Source organism: Quercus lobata, chromosome 10 (assembly GCF_001633185.2).
Source record: "Quercus lobata isolate SW786 chromosome 10, ValleyOak3.0 Primary Assembly, whole genome shotgun sequence".
NCBI lineage: Eukaryota > Viridiplantae > Streptophyta > Magnoliopsida > Fagales > Fagaceae > Quercus > Quercus lobata.
This window is the reverse complement of record NC_044913.1, coordinates 15,925,237-15,941,822: the sequence shown is the minus strand read 5'-3', so window position 1 is coordinate 15,941,822 and position 16,586 is coordinate 15,925,237. Positions and strand designations below refer to the sequence as shown.

Genomic DNA, 16,586 nt, shown 5'->3' with positions numbered 1-16,586 from the left:
TTTGTAGTGGCTTAGCCACTAAGGGTTTTTTTTTTTTTTTTTTTTTTTTTTTTTTTTTTTTTTTTTTGTGACTTAGATGCATGTTGTTGGTAAGGACTATTATTTTGTTTGAAATTTTTTAAAGGTCGAGTTTTTTTTTTAGGTAAAATTGGTTGGTTAGACTTAATTTTTTTTTAGTTTCACTATTGGTAATTTTTGTTGTTAAGTTAATTTTTTTTTTTTTTTTTTTGGCTTTTATATTTTGTTTTAAATTTTAAATTGATAGATTTTTTATGGTCTTTGAAAAGAAGAAAATGCTAGAGCTACAATTTTTATTATTATAAATTACTGACGTGATGAGTGGTTATTGATAAGTAAAAAAAGTGATGTAAGTAGTGGGCCTAGATGCGAACCAATAAGAATTTGTTATCTCAGGAGTTTGTAAAAATATTGTAGAAAAATTTATGACTATAACATCACTCTTAAAAGAATTAATGATACTATTAAGGGGGCAAATTTTAATTTTATAGAACAAAATTGCTAAAATTAATATCTAGTATATATTTTAATATTTTTTTTTAAAAAAATTTGGGGGCCATTGCCCCGCAAATCAAAGGCTACTTCCATCCCTAGTGGCAAGAGTGTCACATTTGAAGCGTTAAGGAAACCAACTAGCTCATACCCTAGCCCAGTTTGTCAAGGGTATTGATAATTTTGTAACTTGGATAGAGGAAACCCCGTATATGAGTACACCACGGGGTATTTAGGTGGTGGTCCATTAGTTTGGGTTGCAACGTAAACCATAAGGTTCAAGATTCAAGCCACCACCACACTGTTGGTCTATGGAGTTTTTAGGGGCACTGGGATATCACTTCATAATTTTTTTTTTTTTTTAAATTGTAATCTATAATAGCTCACTAAAACTTTCTACCGAACTCTATGGTGGTTCGAACTAGGGATGGCCATATCCAATGGGTAATGGGTACCCTACCTGACCTTACCAAAATTTCCGAGTATTACCTAGTAGGTTATGGATAAAGTTAATCGAGTCAAGTTTAGGTATTACCCGAATCTGATCCATTAAATTAGAAAGAAAAAAAAAAGCCTTGTACAAGCACAATTATGATGTTATATGTAGTTAAAAAAGATATTTATTAAGGTGACTCCACCACTAAAGTCAGGAACAACAAACAATAACAAGGAGTGGAATTAATATAAAAAGGGGAGGTTCTATCCAAAAAAAATATATATATATATATAAAGGGGAGGGAGGGGGGGGGGGCGAATTCCATGAACGTGAAATCTCTAATGGCTGACTTGATTAAAAATAGTGAATTGTTCAATGTTTTTTTTTTTTTTTTTTCATTGCATTATGAACAAGTTAGTTAATACCACCACACATCTTTGATGCGATCGTTACTTCACAAATATAAGTGCTTGTGTGGTGTAGGGGGTAAGGACCAGGTTTTAAGTCTCTAGGAGGGAACTTCACACACATATACACTTAGATTAGGTCAAAGTAGAATTTTATTTTGAATAATTAAAAAAAAAAAAACAGTTAATGACAAAAAAATTATTCTAAAAAAAAAGACAAAAAGCAAAAAATTATTAAATAAACGTTAGCCATGTTACCAATATAGACTATTTACTATCAATTGATTCTCATAGCATTATGACCATTAAAATGATTTTCAACTAAATAGCATACTATGATTACTGGAATATAAAATTGAACAGAAGAAAGGGATAGAGATTTCCCATTCATGTTTTGCGAGCCGGGGCATACAAAGCTGCTATCCCATCAATATCATCATCGCTCAGTTTTCTTTTTGCCATTCCACGATTCATAAAAGGATACATAATAGCATCTACATTTGTACTATGTTGAAGTCCAAGAATGTGCCCAATTTCGTGTGTAGCCACCGATACCAAGTCATGTTGATCACCATTTGGGTTATCAATGCTCCAGTTTTCATCGGCATCAAAGTGCATTTTTCCTATAGTTGGTGGAGCAGCATGAGCTAAAACACTGCCAGGCATGCCAACCCCTATAATATCCTATCACAATTAATGTCAGATTTGGAACCTTGTGGTGCCTCTTCAAATGTAAATTCTGTCCATTGGAACCATTCTAGGAAACCCTTCTGCACTGCAGGTCTTAACTTTTCTTGTACCTCCGGCGTGACACTTGAGTCAAAGGTATAGTTGAGATAGTTCTTATTCCATTTTGGCTTTCCATCAAAAAATGCATAATTCGGACTCATGTTGTCATCAGTTTCTCCACACCGTGGAGTCTATCATATTATCGAGGGTGCTAGAGTCGAGCCTCCCCGTAACGTTGAGATGAAAATTCTTTTGAAAAGATTTTATTGCGCGTTCCAAATGTTCATCGAACTCATCCTTGTCTTTTACACTAGCATGATCATTGCTTAAACCAATGCTATGGTTTAACTTTAAGTAGCCGAATGCACTGAGATAGTGATTGATCATTTGATTCCTTTCACTGAGATAGTGTTTATTCACGTTAGGTTTGACTTATCTTCAGTACTTTTTTAACTGGACATGTCCTTTAGTTTTAAATATAGAATGACAAGTGGTAGTTTTAATATCCACTTTTTATTTAGTTAATAGATGATATGACAGTTTCTCATTAAAACAAAAAAAAATTTCAGTTAAAAAAGTATTTGAGGTAAGCCAAATCCATTCACATCATACTCCAAATTTGAAATTAATGGAAGGGATCAAATTTGAAATTACATATCACACGGCTGCAATTATTACTTCCATATTTGTTGAATTATACTTTTAAAAAAAAAACACTTAATAAAATTGCAATATTTGAAAATATTTTGGGAAATAAAGTTTTTTTTTTTTGAATCTTTGAGTATTGACTATTGACCTTGTCTGATGAAGAAACAAGATGCATGTGTTTTTGACAGTAGGCGTATTCTAACCCGACCCGCCTTGCTTGCGCATGTATTTCAAATCCGTCTCCTCCCATTACCATCTCCAAATCTAACCTGAAAATAGACATGTGTGGAGATTTTAATGCTTGTATGAGCAAAATAAATTTTTGTTTTTAATTTGCTTAAATATCCGTGTGAACTTTAATGCCACGTAGAAAGTCACAATTTGTGTGCATTTGGAATCATTGCATCTATAGGTGGTAGGTACTAATTTGCCATGCATGTATCACATTTATCTCCTCTTTTTACATATATATATATATATATATATTTTTTTTTTTGAGAAAACTATTTTCCATGTATTAAGGTGTTTTAATTGCATCCTTAAATTTCTCCTAATATTATTTAGAGCTTAATGTGAGGCCCCTTAAATAAGGTAAAAAATTACTCATAAAGGGAATGGAAATACACACATTCATAAAAATGAAGGTTTAGATAGTTACAATATATTTGAACTCTTTCAGTCTTTCTCACAAATACTTTTGCATAAGAAAGGGGTCATTCTACTGTACCCTCTCTTTTTGTTGGGGGGGTACGGTACCCACTCCAATCTTAACCTTTGATATTACTTCCCTTTAATCCTGGTCATTAATTAATTTTAGTATGGATACCAGTTACCGGTTAATCTGGTTAAAGTATAAAAACAAAAAAAACAAAAAAAAAACCGAAGAGGTTTCAAGCTCTGTTGAACGAGAACCTTGAGAGGCGATGTGCCATAGCTATCAGCCTATCACTACTACACAGCAGCCACCACCGCAAAGCTTCCGCCATTGCTATCGGTAAGAATTTTTATGGGCAATTGAGAAACTGTGTTTCTTTTTATTTGATTTGGGTTTTACTTTTGGTTAGATTTGATTCATTATTTCATATTCTAGGTTTTGGGTAAGATTCGTACGTTTATTTTTAATTTTTTGGATTAATTTGGTTTGGGTATTTCACCTTTCAATTTCCTCGTATGCCCTCACTACTTGTTCCTTCATCGAGCTTGCTGAAAATTTTGTTCCCAGAAACCATGTCTCAAGGAGAGAGACTTGAAAGGCGACTATTTTGACAAATTAGCCTTATTCCTCTTGTACTGGTTTCGTATTTCGGTGCCAAATATTAAGTATCATCAACTTAAAGCATTATAGTTTCAAGTTTCTAATTTTGGATTTGATTTTATTTTTTAAGGTACGCTTGGTCAGAAATTCGTCCTGAAGGTATGTTTTACCATTGCTAGTTATCTTGTCTATCCATCCAATCTTTTGTTTTCCTCTCATATATGTGGTTTCAACATCTTGTACTGTAATCTATATAATATTAAATCTTCAAGTTATAAATTACATACAATGATGAGTCTTTATAATAACTTGGGGCTCTATTCAATAGATTAAGAGCTTCTAATATGAGAGATAAGCAAATCTAAATATAAATCAAGTTCTTTCTACCTATCAAAAAATTAAATGCTTCTTGCTGTGACAATGTGACAACTATGTTTTAGCTTGGACATGCCATACACAATTACAAATTAAGCATACAGTTCAACTTGCTCTTAAGCAAATTTGAAAGATGCCCACCTTTATAGTTTGTACATTTATCCCTGCACACACAAATGTAATAGCCCGCAAATCAAATACTTTGGAAGTCCAGGAGAGTTAAAGTTAAGTTTTGGTTTTTAAGCAAAGTCACCCAACAGTTCTACCTTTGTGGGCTTTTAAAAAGGAGCATAATTGTACCTCATGAACAAGCTCACATGTTGCCCTCACAAAGAAAAGTAACTGCTACCCAAGCCATTGAAGTGGATATGGCCTATAAGTATGGGATTCAATAGAAACTTTATGAGTAGTCAAGTAGAGCCGTAGAGGATCGAGAAAATTTGGGTTATCTTTTATTAGATTATAACAACTATTTGTGTTCAAGGAGGAGAAATGCTATGACAGAGGGAAATGCACGAGGCTTGCTGATTAATTTTCAGAAGCAACAAGATAAGAACCCTTCATTCCTTTATTCGATGCAAAGGATATTGAAGATGCAAATGTACTTAAAGATAAAGATGGCAATAATGAATTAATTAATTCTTGGAGATAATTTGAACAACCTAATTTAAATGGGCCGAAGAAAAAGGATCATGCTCATGGTGGTAAACATCAGATCAAGAGTTGTCATGAGAAAAGTTCAAAGAAAGAAAAAGGTGGAAGTAACCAGTTGTCTACCCCAAATATTGTTCCTAGCAACTAGGTTTTGCTTTAGCCATCCCTAAATACCATTCCTCTTGCCTATATAGTTAGTTGTTCATGTAGTGGCTACATTAATTTTTTTTTACTTTAATGTGCAGAGTTCAAGTTCCCAGCCATCAAATTTGGTTCATTCCTTGTCATTTCAGCATCCGCTATATTACCATTGGCAAGCACCCTTCCTCAATCCACAAATGGAAGTATGGTAGAAAGGATTTAGTCTCATTATGGTTATTTTAAATTATATCCTAAAGTCACTTGCTTTGTTTCTCTTTTGACATAATGTCTACAAAGTTCTCAAGAGAGTACTAACTTACTAATGCTAGTTATTCATTAGCACCTGGCCTAATTATAGGTCCAAAAACAATTTTCCATGCCAAAACAATCATTAAGCTTTTGTATGAGCAACAGATCCAACCAATTGTTTTTTCTTTTAGGTTTGCATTATTAGTTTACTCTATTCGTATTTTTTATTTATTTTTATTTATTTCCTCTCAATGTTATAATTTATAATTTCTTGTGATTTCTACATGCTTGCCGTAGTTCTATGTGTATATATATGGTTAAATTAGAGGAGATTAGTTAAGTTTGTTCCCATGGAATGCAAATTGAGGAATAAAATGTCTTGGTGCCTGATTTTGATGCACAGGATTATGTGTCATTGGCGTAGGCTATTTTATTTTTAATTGTAGAAATTGTGTAATGTGGGAAGTAGATTAGGTATATTCTACCAATTTCAAGGAATCATCCCAAAGGAGTAGGAACTCACTTTCCATTTTGTAGGAATGCATATTTTGGCAAAGAATGTATGTCCTTGTGGTACAGATATAATTTAAGTCATCAAATTCCATTTCATTGAATTTAATTTCCAAAAACCAAACCATTCTTGGACCTAAAAATTTGAACAATCTTCATTTTGTCACATTATTGCTGTTATTTTTCAATAAATTTCCTTCCTAGACTTCCAGGTTGGCTTCTCCAAAAAAAAAAAAAAAGTTTGCAATGTTATAGTTCTGTCAACTTTAGGATCCCAATTATGACCTGTTTTCCCATAGATATGCATGTGTGTGTGTGTGTTTGTGTATTCTCAAGCTTTGTGTCTAAGTTTCCCCAACTTTTGGCAGGTAGTTTGATAGTAAATTGTGCATTAGTCGTTGAAGTTTTGATTGAAAGTTTAATAACTTGGGCTTTGCTTTGTAAAGGATCTTCTTTGTCATCATATTCCTGGTGATAACCAATTGATTTTCTTAATGTGAAAATTGATTTGTTAATATGTTCCTTGGTTTAAACTTGGAGTGTGTATAATCTTAAAATTGATCTATACATATTAGATTTTTAAATATATTTTATTTTAGTTTTGATTTTGGAAATGCATAGGAGATATTTGTGAAATTATTTGTTAGAAACTTTAAAGTGATGTTAAGCTATTTTATATGCATGTTATGCAGTCTTGAAGGTGATTCGCTAGATTGAGAAATGCACTAGGTTGCAGGAGCTCTCGAAAGTTTACTATGCTACTATTGGACCCTTGGAATGGTACGTCAGGGAAATCTTGGACTGTGCCCTGCCAAAACCTACTACACCATGTCTAATAAATAACTCTTTTTTTATTCCAACTGGTCAATTGCAGTTTTGGCCTTAGGGAATGCAAGAATCAAGTTTGGCCCTAGGAAAAAAAAATGTTGAAGTATGGACTATGGAATAGACCTGTCATGAGTCATGACTATGGCATTATTTTTGCCTTATACTGTTGCTATTGTATAATCAAATCATTGAGCAAGTTGTTGCATCTTTATGTCGTAGTTAATCTTGTCTTGATGAATATATAAAAGGCGTAAATGCACTTTTAGTCCTTATATTTTGACGTTTTTCCATTTTAGTCCCTACATTTTATTTTTTCCACTTTTAGTCCCTAAAACCAATTTACGCTTTCCGTTTTAGTCCTTGAAGCACTATTCCGTCCCCAAACTAACGGGAAAACTGGACGTGAGTATTAAAATATTATTAAAAAAATTATTTGACATTTTTTAAATGCCAAAATTAAAAAAAAAAAAAATTAATTACTCAATTTTCTTTTCATTATTTGTGTTCTTCCCGTGTTCTTCCCTATAATCAATCTCCAGCAAAATACAAACCCTAAACCCAGATCCTAACCAAACCCCAAACTCATATCCCACCCAGTAAAGCAAACCTTAGCCTTCAAACCCATAAATTTTCTTGGCAAACAAACACAAAAAAAACCCGCTGGAAAAAAAAAACCCCAAATCACCACCACCGAATCAAAGAACATGAAGATCATACCCAAGCAAAAGAATAGAAACCCATCAACCAGCAAAGCACCACCACCAAATCAAATCATCCACTACCACATCAACAAAACCACTCCCAGACCAAACCATCCAAAGAATAGAAACCCAGCAAAGCACCCAACTCATCCACTCCCAAACCAAACCATAATCAAAGAGGCTGAGATCGGGTGTGATGGGTTTGAGATAGAAAGAGGCTGAGATTGGCTTGATCTGGGTTAGAGAGATGCCGTGATCGGTTGGTACCTGGTGAGAGTGAGCCCTGAGAACGGGAAGTGGAGAGGCCATGACCTGAGCGAGGCGCTGAGCGGCGGCTTTGGCGGTGAAGTTCTGAGTGCGCTTGACGGTGGAGAAGGCGGTGAGCAAAATCTGGGTTTGGGTTTTTTTTTTTTTTTTTTTTTTTTTTTTTTTTTTTTTTTTTTTTTGTGAGCCTCATCGTGATCCGTTGATTGTCTTTGTGTCGTGTATCAGAGCCATCAATTATCTTCTTTTTCTTATTCTGTTTTGTTGATGAAACTTGTACAGAGAAATGAAACACTTGTGGAGTAGCAATAATTTATAATTTGTTCAAACAAGTTAGTACAGACTACAGAGGAGCTTGACTATACGTGGTCTCACACTCTCCACAAAATAAAATAGCAATATCTCACTGGTGTGTCTCTCCATCTCTCACTCACACTCGCTTACAGAGTTTCTCAGTCTCTCTCTATGCGTTTGAGATATTTTTAAAAAAATTTGAAATTTTCAGATCGATAAAAAAATATCTTGGATGGTGTAAAAATGTCGTCCACCAAACTTATTATTATTTTTTGCCATTTGGTTGCTGGGTTTCTATTCTTTTGCTTGGGTTTGATCTTCATGTTCTTTGATTTGATGGTGGTGATTTGGGGTTTTTTTTTTTTTTTTTTTTTTTTTTTTTTTTTCTAGTGGGTTTTTTTTTGTGTTTGTTTGCCAAGAAAATTTATGGGTTTGAAGGCTAAGGTTTGCTTTACTGGGATATGGGTTTAGGGTTTGGTTAGGATTTGGGTTTAGGGTTTGTTTTTGCTGGAGATTGATTATAGGGAAGAACGGGAAGAACACAAATAATGAAAAGAAAATTGAGTAATTAATTAATTTTTTTTTAAATTTTGGCATTTAAAAAATGTCAAATAATTTTTTTAATAATATTTTAATACTCACGTCAGCCACGTCCAGTTTCCCCGTTAGTTTGGTGACGGAATAGTGCTTCAAGGACTAAAACGGAAAGCGTAAATTGGTTTTAGGGACTAAAAGTGGAAAAAATAAAATGTAGGGACTAAAATGGAAAAAGGTCAAAATATAGGGACTAAAAGTGCATTTACGCCTATATAAAATGTATAATTTTTTCTTTTTTCTTTTTTGCAAATAACATATTGTGAATGAGTTCTATATATATGAATCACTAGAACTTGATCTTGTACTCGAGTCTTAAAGGCTTGAGTTTCTTAAGCAATCTCGAGTCTTTAAGACTCATACTCGAAATGCTTGTTTACAAATATGTTTCAAAAACATGCCAACTAAAAAAATTGTTTCAAAAATCATGTTAAATGGAAAAAAAATCGTACATCAAAACATGCAGAGTTATTTGATCTAGTTTTTTAAGATGATATGGATGCAAAAGAAGTGTCATTGAAACCATCACTAGTGAAAAATTGTTGTTCCCAACAATTTTGTTTAAGATGGTATAATCTTAGTGCTTAACAAACAAGTATCTATTTGAACATTGAAATTTCTTTTTGTGCAGTGCAAGTCTGATTAGAGTTCAAATTGGCAAATTTAGTGGTTGTGAACACGGGATTTAATGTTGGCTTCAAAAAAATTTCGTTTATTACATTAAATATTAGGGGTGTCAAAAGTTGTTGATGGAGTTAGTAGAAGTAAGAGTGTGGAAAAAAAATTTTAAAAAAAATAGTAGAAGTAAATAATCAAACTTTTATTAGATATTTTAAAATTTTTATTAATAGTGTTAACTAAAAGATAATTTTTAATTAATTGAAAAGTTAGTATTGATGCTTCATTTAAACCTAACTATCTTAGTAATTTCATTTAGCCTTAAAAAAAAAAACAAGAAGAAGAAAGGGAAACCATCAATGTAACATTGAACTTTTACATAAAATTATTTTGAAATTATGAGCTCACACCAAACTTATTGAAAACCGTACATGCTAGATAGCTTTTTTAGATAACTTATCATCTTTTAAGTTTCAATAAGTATACAAAAAGTACTACTTATTCTGGTAATTTTAGAGAGTTTTGGGGGTAATTTTGGTTGTTTTCAAGTCTTAGGGGAGTATTTTTGGTCATTTTTTAAGTTTTGAGGGTATTTCGGTCATTTTTATGGTTTTATGGTTTTAAGGGTATTTTGTGGTACCAATAAGTCTTCAATAATGAAAACATTTCATTGGTATTAGGACTTTCTCAGACTTAGCTAGTGGATGCTCTGCTGACTCAAATGAGGCTCGCACTTATCATTGTGATCGATATGCTAAACTCTCAAAGACAAAACTATTTTGATAATTTTTTTAAAAAGGACTTGGCTGTTTGTTTTAGAGAAAATCGGTCAATTGTGCTTATTGTTTTTAGCTTTTCTATTGGTAATTTTTGTTATTGTGGAAATTTTTTGGGATGTTTATTTTGTTTTAGATGGGTCTAAATTTAATAATAATTTTATGAAACAAAATTGCATAGACACTTTAGATGGGTGGTTATACCCGTGTCGGACACAGTCATTTGACACTTCTGCGCACGTGGATCTAATGAAAATGCCTAAAAAATATAAGTAGCCAAGAACTCTCTGATGCTTAAGTTAGTTTTCTCTCTTGAACTCAGGAATTCCAACTCTATAAGTGGTGAAAAACTTACTTTGAATTCATATGGCTAATTCCTTTTATAGTGAGCTTTGGAGTGATTACTTGTTTAGTAATTTCCTCAACGTGGATGGAAGCTAGAAGGTTCAAACTTAACTTCTACAACTGCCATCAGAAGTTAAGAACTTAGTGGGAATTTAGAACGATGAATAAGAATTTTGTTCCAACTTCAAAATAGTAGAACATGGTCCGAATCATAAACTTTTGGATATAGATTTACTTTGAAAATTTCTAAGTGTTTGGCAGTCGTCCAGGTGACTCCATGCTGGACGACCTTCTTGCACTTGGATGACCTTTCTGGTCTTGGATGACACTATGGACGAATTGTCACATGTGATGTTGGAATTGCACAATGTGAGGATGAAACCGTCAAATATGAGAAAAAAGTAAGGGAACCACCAAATGTGAGAAAAGAACTGTCATATGTGATATTAGAACTGCACAAAGTGAGGATGAAACCGTCAAGTATGAGAAAAAAGTAAGAGAACCACCCAATATGCCAAAAGAATTGTCACATGTGATGTTGGAACCGCACAATGTGAGGATGGAACCGTCAAATGTGAGAAAAAAAAGTAAAGGAACCACCAAATGTGAGAAAAAAATTATCACATGTGATGTTGGAACTGCATAATATGAGGATGAAACCGTCAAATGTGAGAAAAAAAGTAAAGGAACCACCAAATATGAGAAAAGAACTGTCACATGTGACAAAAATAGAATAGATGCGATGTTGGTACTGCTTAATATAACAATGAAATTATCAAATGTGAGAAAAAAATTGTCACATGTGATGTTGGAATTGCACAATGTGAGGATGAAATCGTCAAATGTGAGGAAAAAAAAAAAAAAAAAAGAACCACCAAATGTGACAAAAGAACTGTCACATGTGATGTTGGAACTACAAAATGTAAAGATGGAACCGTCAAGTGTGAGAAAAAAAAAAACCACCAAATGTGACAAAAGAACTGTCACATGTAATATTGGAACTGCAAAATGTAAAAATGGAACCGTCAAGTGTGAGAAAAAAAATAAGAGAACCACCAAATGTGACAAAAGAACTGTCATATGTGATGTTGGAATTGCAAAACGTAAAAATGGAACCGTTAAGTGTGAGAAAAAAGTAAGGGAACCACCCAATGTGACAAAAAATGGTCACATGTGATGTTAAAACTGCACAATGTGAGGATAAAACTGTTAAATGTGAAAAAAAAAGTAACAGAACCACCAAATGTGACAAAAGAGCTATCACATGTGATATTGGAACTGCACAATGTGAGGATGGATACGTCAAATGTGAGAAAAAAAGTAAAGGAACCACCAAATGTTAGAAAAGAACTATCACATGAGATGTTAGAACTGCACAATGTGAGGATGAAATCGTCAAATATGAGAAAAAAGTAAGAGAATCATCAAATGTGAGAAAAGAACTGTCACATGTGATGTTGGAACTGCACAATGTGAGGATGGAATCGTCAAGTGTGAGAAAAAAGTAAGGGAACCACCCAATGTGATAAAAGAACTATCACATGTGATGTTGGAACCGCACAATGTGAGGATGAAACCATCAAATGTGAGAAAAAAAAGTAAGGGAACTGCAAAATGTGATAAAAGAATTATCACATGTGATGTTGGAACTGCACAATGTGAGGATGAAACCATCAAATGTGAGAAAAAAGTAAGGGAACCATCAAATGTGAGAAAAAAGTAAGGGAACCACCAAATGTGAGAAAAAAACTGTCACATGTGATGTTAGAACTGCACAATGTGAGGATGAAACCATCAAATGTGAGAAAAAAGTAACCTGCTATTGCAGGTTACCTACTAGTGGGTACCGCACCCCCCATTTTTTTGGGGGGGTACCGTAGAATTACTCATAAGAAAGTACCAATTGCCTAAATATTTGGAAAGGTGCCAATTACATAAATATTTCTACTCACTTGGCTTGAATAGAGGTCTTTAAAGGATGTTTAAATCCCCAAATCCTTTTGAGGTCTTTACAGGATGCTTGAATAGAGGTCTTTTGGTAATTTTTAGCCATGGATTTCATGTGGGGTAGTGAAGCTGGTTTGGCTTGATGTTGATTTTTAATTTTAAGGATATTTTGCCTCATGATGTTGATTTTAGAAGATCATGCCAGTAAGCAATATTTAATAATGGTGAATCTATAATTAAAGAATAACGTTAATATGTTATGACCACAAAAATTTCATAACAAATCTGATGTAGCAAGCTATTATTAGTGAGTAAAAAAATGATATTAGTAATGGGTCAAGATTAAAACTAATAACAACTTGTTATCTTAAATTTGCTATTAAATTATTATGAAAATATTGTTGACGTAGTATTTAAGGATGGCCAAAATCTGCTAGCAATGGGTACCCACCCGATCCCCAACTTGATGGGTGTGGGTTTTACCCAACTAGATAAGGAAATTTCGGGTACTGGGCATTGAGAATTCAAGTACCCAAATTTGATGGATATGGTATAGTCACCCGACACAACCCAACCCGTATTATTATTATTACTATTATTAATATTTTTTTGGTTTCAATTCCACAACAATTAAGCCTCTCTTTAATTGTTAGTATTCTTTTGCTATTACTTTACTGTTACCCGTATTATTATTATTTTTTGGGTTGCAATTCCACTACAATTAAGCCTCTCTTTAATTATCAGTATTCTTTTGCTATTACTTTACTGTTACCATAGAATTCTTTGCTAATTGTCTAATAATTTTGGTTTTGGAAGCTTGAAACTTGGTATCTCTCTCTCTCTCTCTCTCAACTGTTAGAATATCCACTATTGCTTAGGGAAACAAACAAACTTGTTAATGTGAACTTTGAGAAAAAGTTCCAATATCAATCTAATGTATTATTGAGTTGATGTTTATAAAAAAAAATATTGTTGGGATTATAATACTCTCTCCGTCTCAATTTGTTTGTCATATTTCAAAAACCCAACTTTTTATTTGTTATGTTTCAAAAATCTAACTTTTTAAGGAAATATCATTTATTGTCTTATTTGCTGTATAAAAAGATATAAGTTTCCAAAATTATCCTCCTTAATTTTTTTAAAGAGAAATACCCTCATTAATTTAACTTGTACAAAAAGAATGACATTGACTTTTTAAATAAAGTAAATGGTAAGATAGAAATTATATTTATTAATTTTAGAAAGATGTTTTATTTTTAGGACATCCCAAAATGGAATAGAGAACTAACAATATGGGACGGAGGGAGTATAATTATTACTAAAAGTGATCTTACCTTTTTGGTAACAAATTCGGTTAGGGATTTTGTCTTTTTTTGTTTTTGTGTGTGTGTGTGTGTTTTTTTTTTTTTTTTACAAACAAGGGTTTCTAGACCTTTTTGCATGGTTTTTATACCTAGACTGTTGAAAGAGCCATAGAAGGGAGATGTTTAAGGTTTTTAAGGTCGGACCAAGATTCAATTGAGGTCAAACCATGATGATGTCAAAATTAATTTAATATTAGTTAAAATACAAATAAATTTATTAAATGTGCAAAAAAATGGAAATTTTCCCTAAAAAAATATAGGTGAAAACACTATTTTGGACCTTATATTTTAGGATTACAGTCAATTTGGTCTTTGTTATTTTCAACTTGCAACTTGCAGTTAATCTGGTTCCTACCGTAAACTTACTATAAAAAAATGTCTACGTGGCTAACACATTGCACAATTGGCACACTTGAGCTGATGTGACTAATAAATTTTTTTTTTAAAAATCAATTACTATTTTAAAAACCCAAGTCAGCATTTGAATTAAAAATTTTAATTTCTCAATTTTAGAGGAAAAATAAAAAGAATTAAAAAAATGGAACACTCTTACCTGTGGAAGTTTGATCACTTTAGATCTACTTTAGAATTTGTATTTTGATCATTTAGATCTATTTATCTCTAGAACTATTTAGAGGTTGAGCTCAAGCACAACCGTAACAGCTTGGTGATCTAATCCGCATAAGGTTCACCTCAAGCACATCAAATCCACCACTACCATTTAAGAAATGATATCTTGGTCTTGGTTACTCAAATATAACAGAGGGACAAAAATATAATCATAAACTTTTAAGAGTGTATATTTCATAATTATATCGTCTCGAATATTTTAAAGTCAAATTATCAAATCTATATTTTTAGAATAATCATTTCATTGTTTCCTTATTTATAACCAACAACATTGATAATAAAATACAAAATTAGTAATTTCCCAAAAGAGATATAGTTTATAATAATGATAATAACTATCAATAACATTTTAGAGTAAAAGAACATCCAAAAAAAAAAAAACTATTTATTTTCTCATAAAAATTAATTCTATGTATATATATATATATATATATGTATATATATATATTTTACACATGATCATGTGTCTTCTCTACCATTCACTACTCTTGTATTATCTATTGTCCTCTTAGTCTAATATTATGAAGCCCAAACAAAATATATCTTTGCAATACTTGTACTCCGCAGTCCGCATGCAAATCATTATTAAAAAAACTCAATGACATGGTAAAAATAAATAAATAAATTATTTAGAAAATCCCTCATACCATCATAATGAAATGGTTATAACTAAAGGCAAACATTAATAAATTATTATTTTTTATAGAAGAGATACGCTGAATTTTATAAAATTAGGCAATATTGGCCAAAAGTACATCATGAAGTTGTGGAAGAACATCTTCCGTCCACACCGAATAACCACTAACATGTCTCGCAATCATTATATATTAGATTATGTAACATATACATAATTGATAATACAATAACTCTTATTTTAAACCATACTTGTAATAAAAGGCAAATATTCTTTCTCGTGGTACCCCTTTTCCCGTTCAACCTTTTAAGGTGTGCCATACAAAGCAAGCACGCCATCAATATCATCATGGCTCAATTCTCTTTTTGTCATTCCAAAATTCAGAAAAGGGTACATAATAGCATTTACATCTGTACTATGTTGGAGTCCAAGAATGTGTCCAATTTCGTGTGTGGCCACCGATACCATGTCAATTTGATCACCATTTGGTTTATCAATGCTCCAGTTCTCATCAGCATCAAAGTGCATTTTTCCCATAGTTGGTGGAAAAGAATGAGCTAAAACCTTACCAGGTCCATCAAATGCTTGGTAATCTCCATGCCAACCCTTATAATATCCTATCACAATGTCAGATTTGGAACCTTGTCGTGCCTCTGCAAATGTAAATTGTGTCCATTTGAGCCATTCTTCGAAACCCTGTTGCACTGCAGGTCTTAACTTTTCCAGTACCTCTGGCGTGACACTTGAATCAAAGGTATAGGTGAGATAGTTCTTATCCCATTTTGGCTTTCCATTGAAAAATGCATAATTCGGACTCATGTTGTCATCATCAGTTACTCCACACCTTGGAGTCATCATTTCATTCAGGGTGCTAGAGTCGAGCCTCCCCGTGACATTAAGATTAAAATTCTTCTGGAAAGATTTTATTGCACGTTCCAAATGTTCATCGAACTCATCCTTGTCTTTTACACTAGCATGATCATATTTGCTCAAACCAATGCTGTGGTTTAACTTTAAGTAGCCGAATGCACTGAGATAGTGTTTGATCTCATGCAGTCCTTTCACTGTTTGGCCCTTGTGAGATCCCTCAAGATGTTGGAGGGACTTGAAAGAGTGTCCTCTAATAGGCTGTATTACGAGAAGGAGAAGTGTAATTGACAAAAAAAGAGAGAGATTTGTAGCCATGGCTATAGAATACTAGTTTTGTCCAAGAAACACGCGCATATAAACCTTTTACCTCTACGTGAATAACGTGAAACAAAATGACTGCTATATATATATGCTTGTAATCTTAGTTCCATGGTATTTAATGTTGAAAATATTTATAGGAAATTCTGAAATAATGCAAGGACGTATCTTTATGGGATAATATTCCAAAAAAATGCAAAGACGTACGTATCATATATGTGCATGTTTATTATCATGCTGAAAATTTGAAATTAATGGAGGGGATCAAATCTGAAATTACATATCACACTGCTGCAATTATTACTTCCATATTTGTTGAATTATACTTAAAAAAAAAAAAAAAAAACCCTTAATAAAATAGCAATATTTGAAAATTATTTTGGGTAATAAAGTTTTTATTTGAATCTTTATGAGTATTGACCTTGTCTGATGAAGAAACAAGATGCATGTGTTTTTGACAGTAGGCATGTATTCTTACCCGACCCGCCT

General features: G+C 32.7%; 2 protein-coding genes and 1 long non-coding RNA gene across 3 annotated transcripts; 1 reads left to right on the top strand and 2 right to left on the bottom strand.

Annotated features, from left to right (window-relative positions):
• Nucleotides 1-1,740: 1,740 nt before the first annotated feature.
• LOC115964410 (metalloendoproteinase 1-like) lies at nucleotides 1,741-2,243 on the bottom strand. The gene is made up of 2 exons (XM_031083727.1): nucleotides 2,154-2,243; nucleotides 1,741-2,037 (listed from the first exon to the last, which is right to left on the bottom strand). Exons 1-2 carry the CDS (start codon nucleotides 2,241-2,243, stop codon nucleotides 1,741-1,743), a joined length of 387 nt encoding a protein of 128 aa, XP_030939587.1.
• A 1,221-nt stretch (nucleotides 2,244-3,464) lies between these two features.
• LOC115966054 lies at nucleotides 3,465-6,960 on the top strand. Its single transcript, XR_004086297.1, has 4 exons — nucleotides 3,465-3,724; nucleotides 4,116-4,144; nucleotides 5,260-5,358; nucleotides 6,607-6,960. It is a non-coding gene; the product is annotated as an uncharacterized LOC115966054 (long non-coding RNA).
• Nucleotides 6,961-15,215: 8,255 nt separating this feature from the next.
• Nucleotides 15,216-16,094, bottom strand: LOC115964409 (metalloendoproteinase 3-MMP-like). The gene has a single exon (XM_031083726.1). It carries the CDS (start codon nucleotides 16,092-16,094, stop codon nucleotides 15,216-15,218), a length of 879 nt encoding a protein of 292 aa, XP_030939586.1.
• Nucleotides 16,095-16,586: the final 492 nt, after the last annotated feature.

Coding starts and splice junctions, on each gene's coding strand:
- LOC115964410 (XM_031083727.1), bottom strand. CDS start 2,243: ATGAGTCCGAATTATGCATTTTTTGATGGAAAGCCAAAATGGAATAAG. Junction 2,038..2,153: donor ACTCAAGTGTCACGCCGGAG/GTACAAGAAAAG, acceptor TAATTGTGATAG/GATATTATAGGGGTTGGCAT.
- LOC115964409 (XM_031083726.1), bottom strand. CDS start 16,094: ATGGCTACAAATCTCTCTCTTTTTTTGTCAATTACACTTCTCCTTCTC.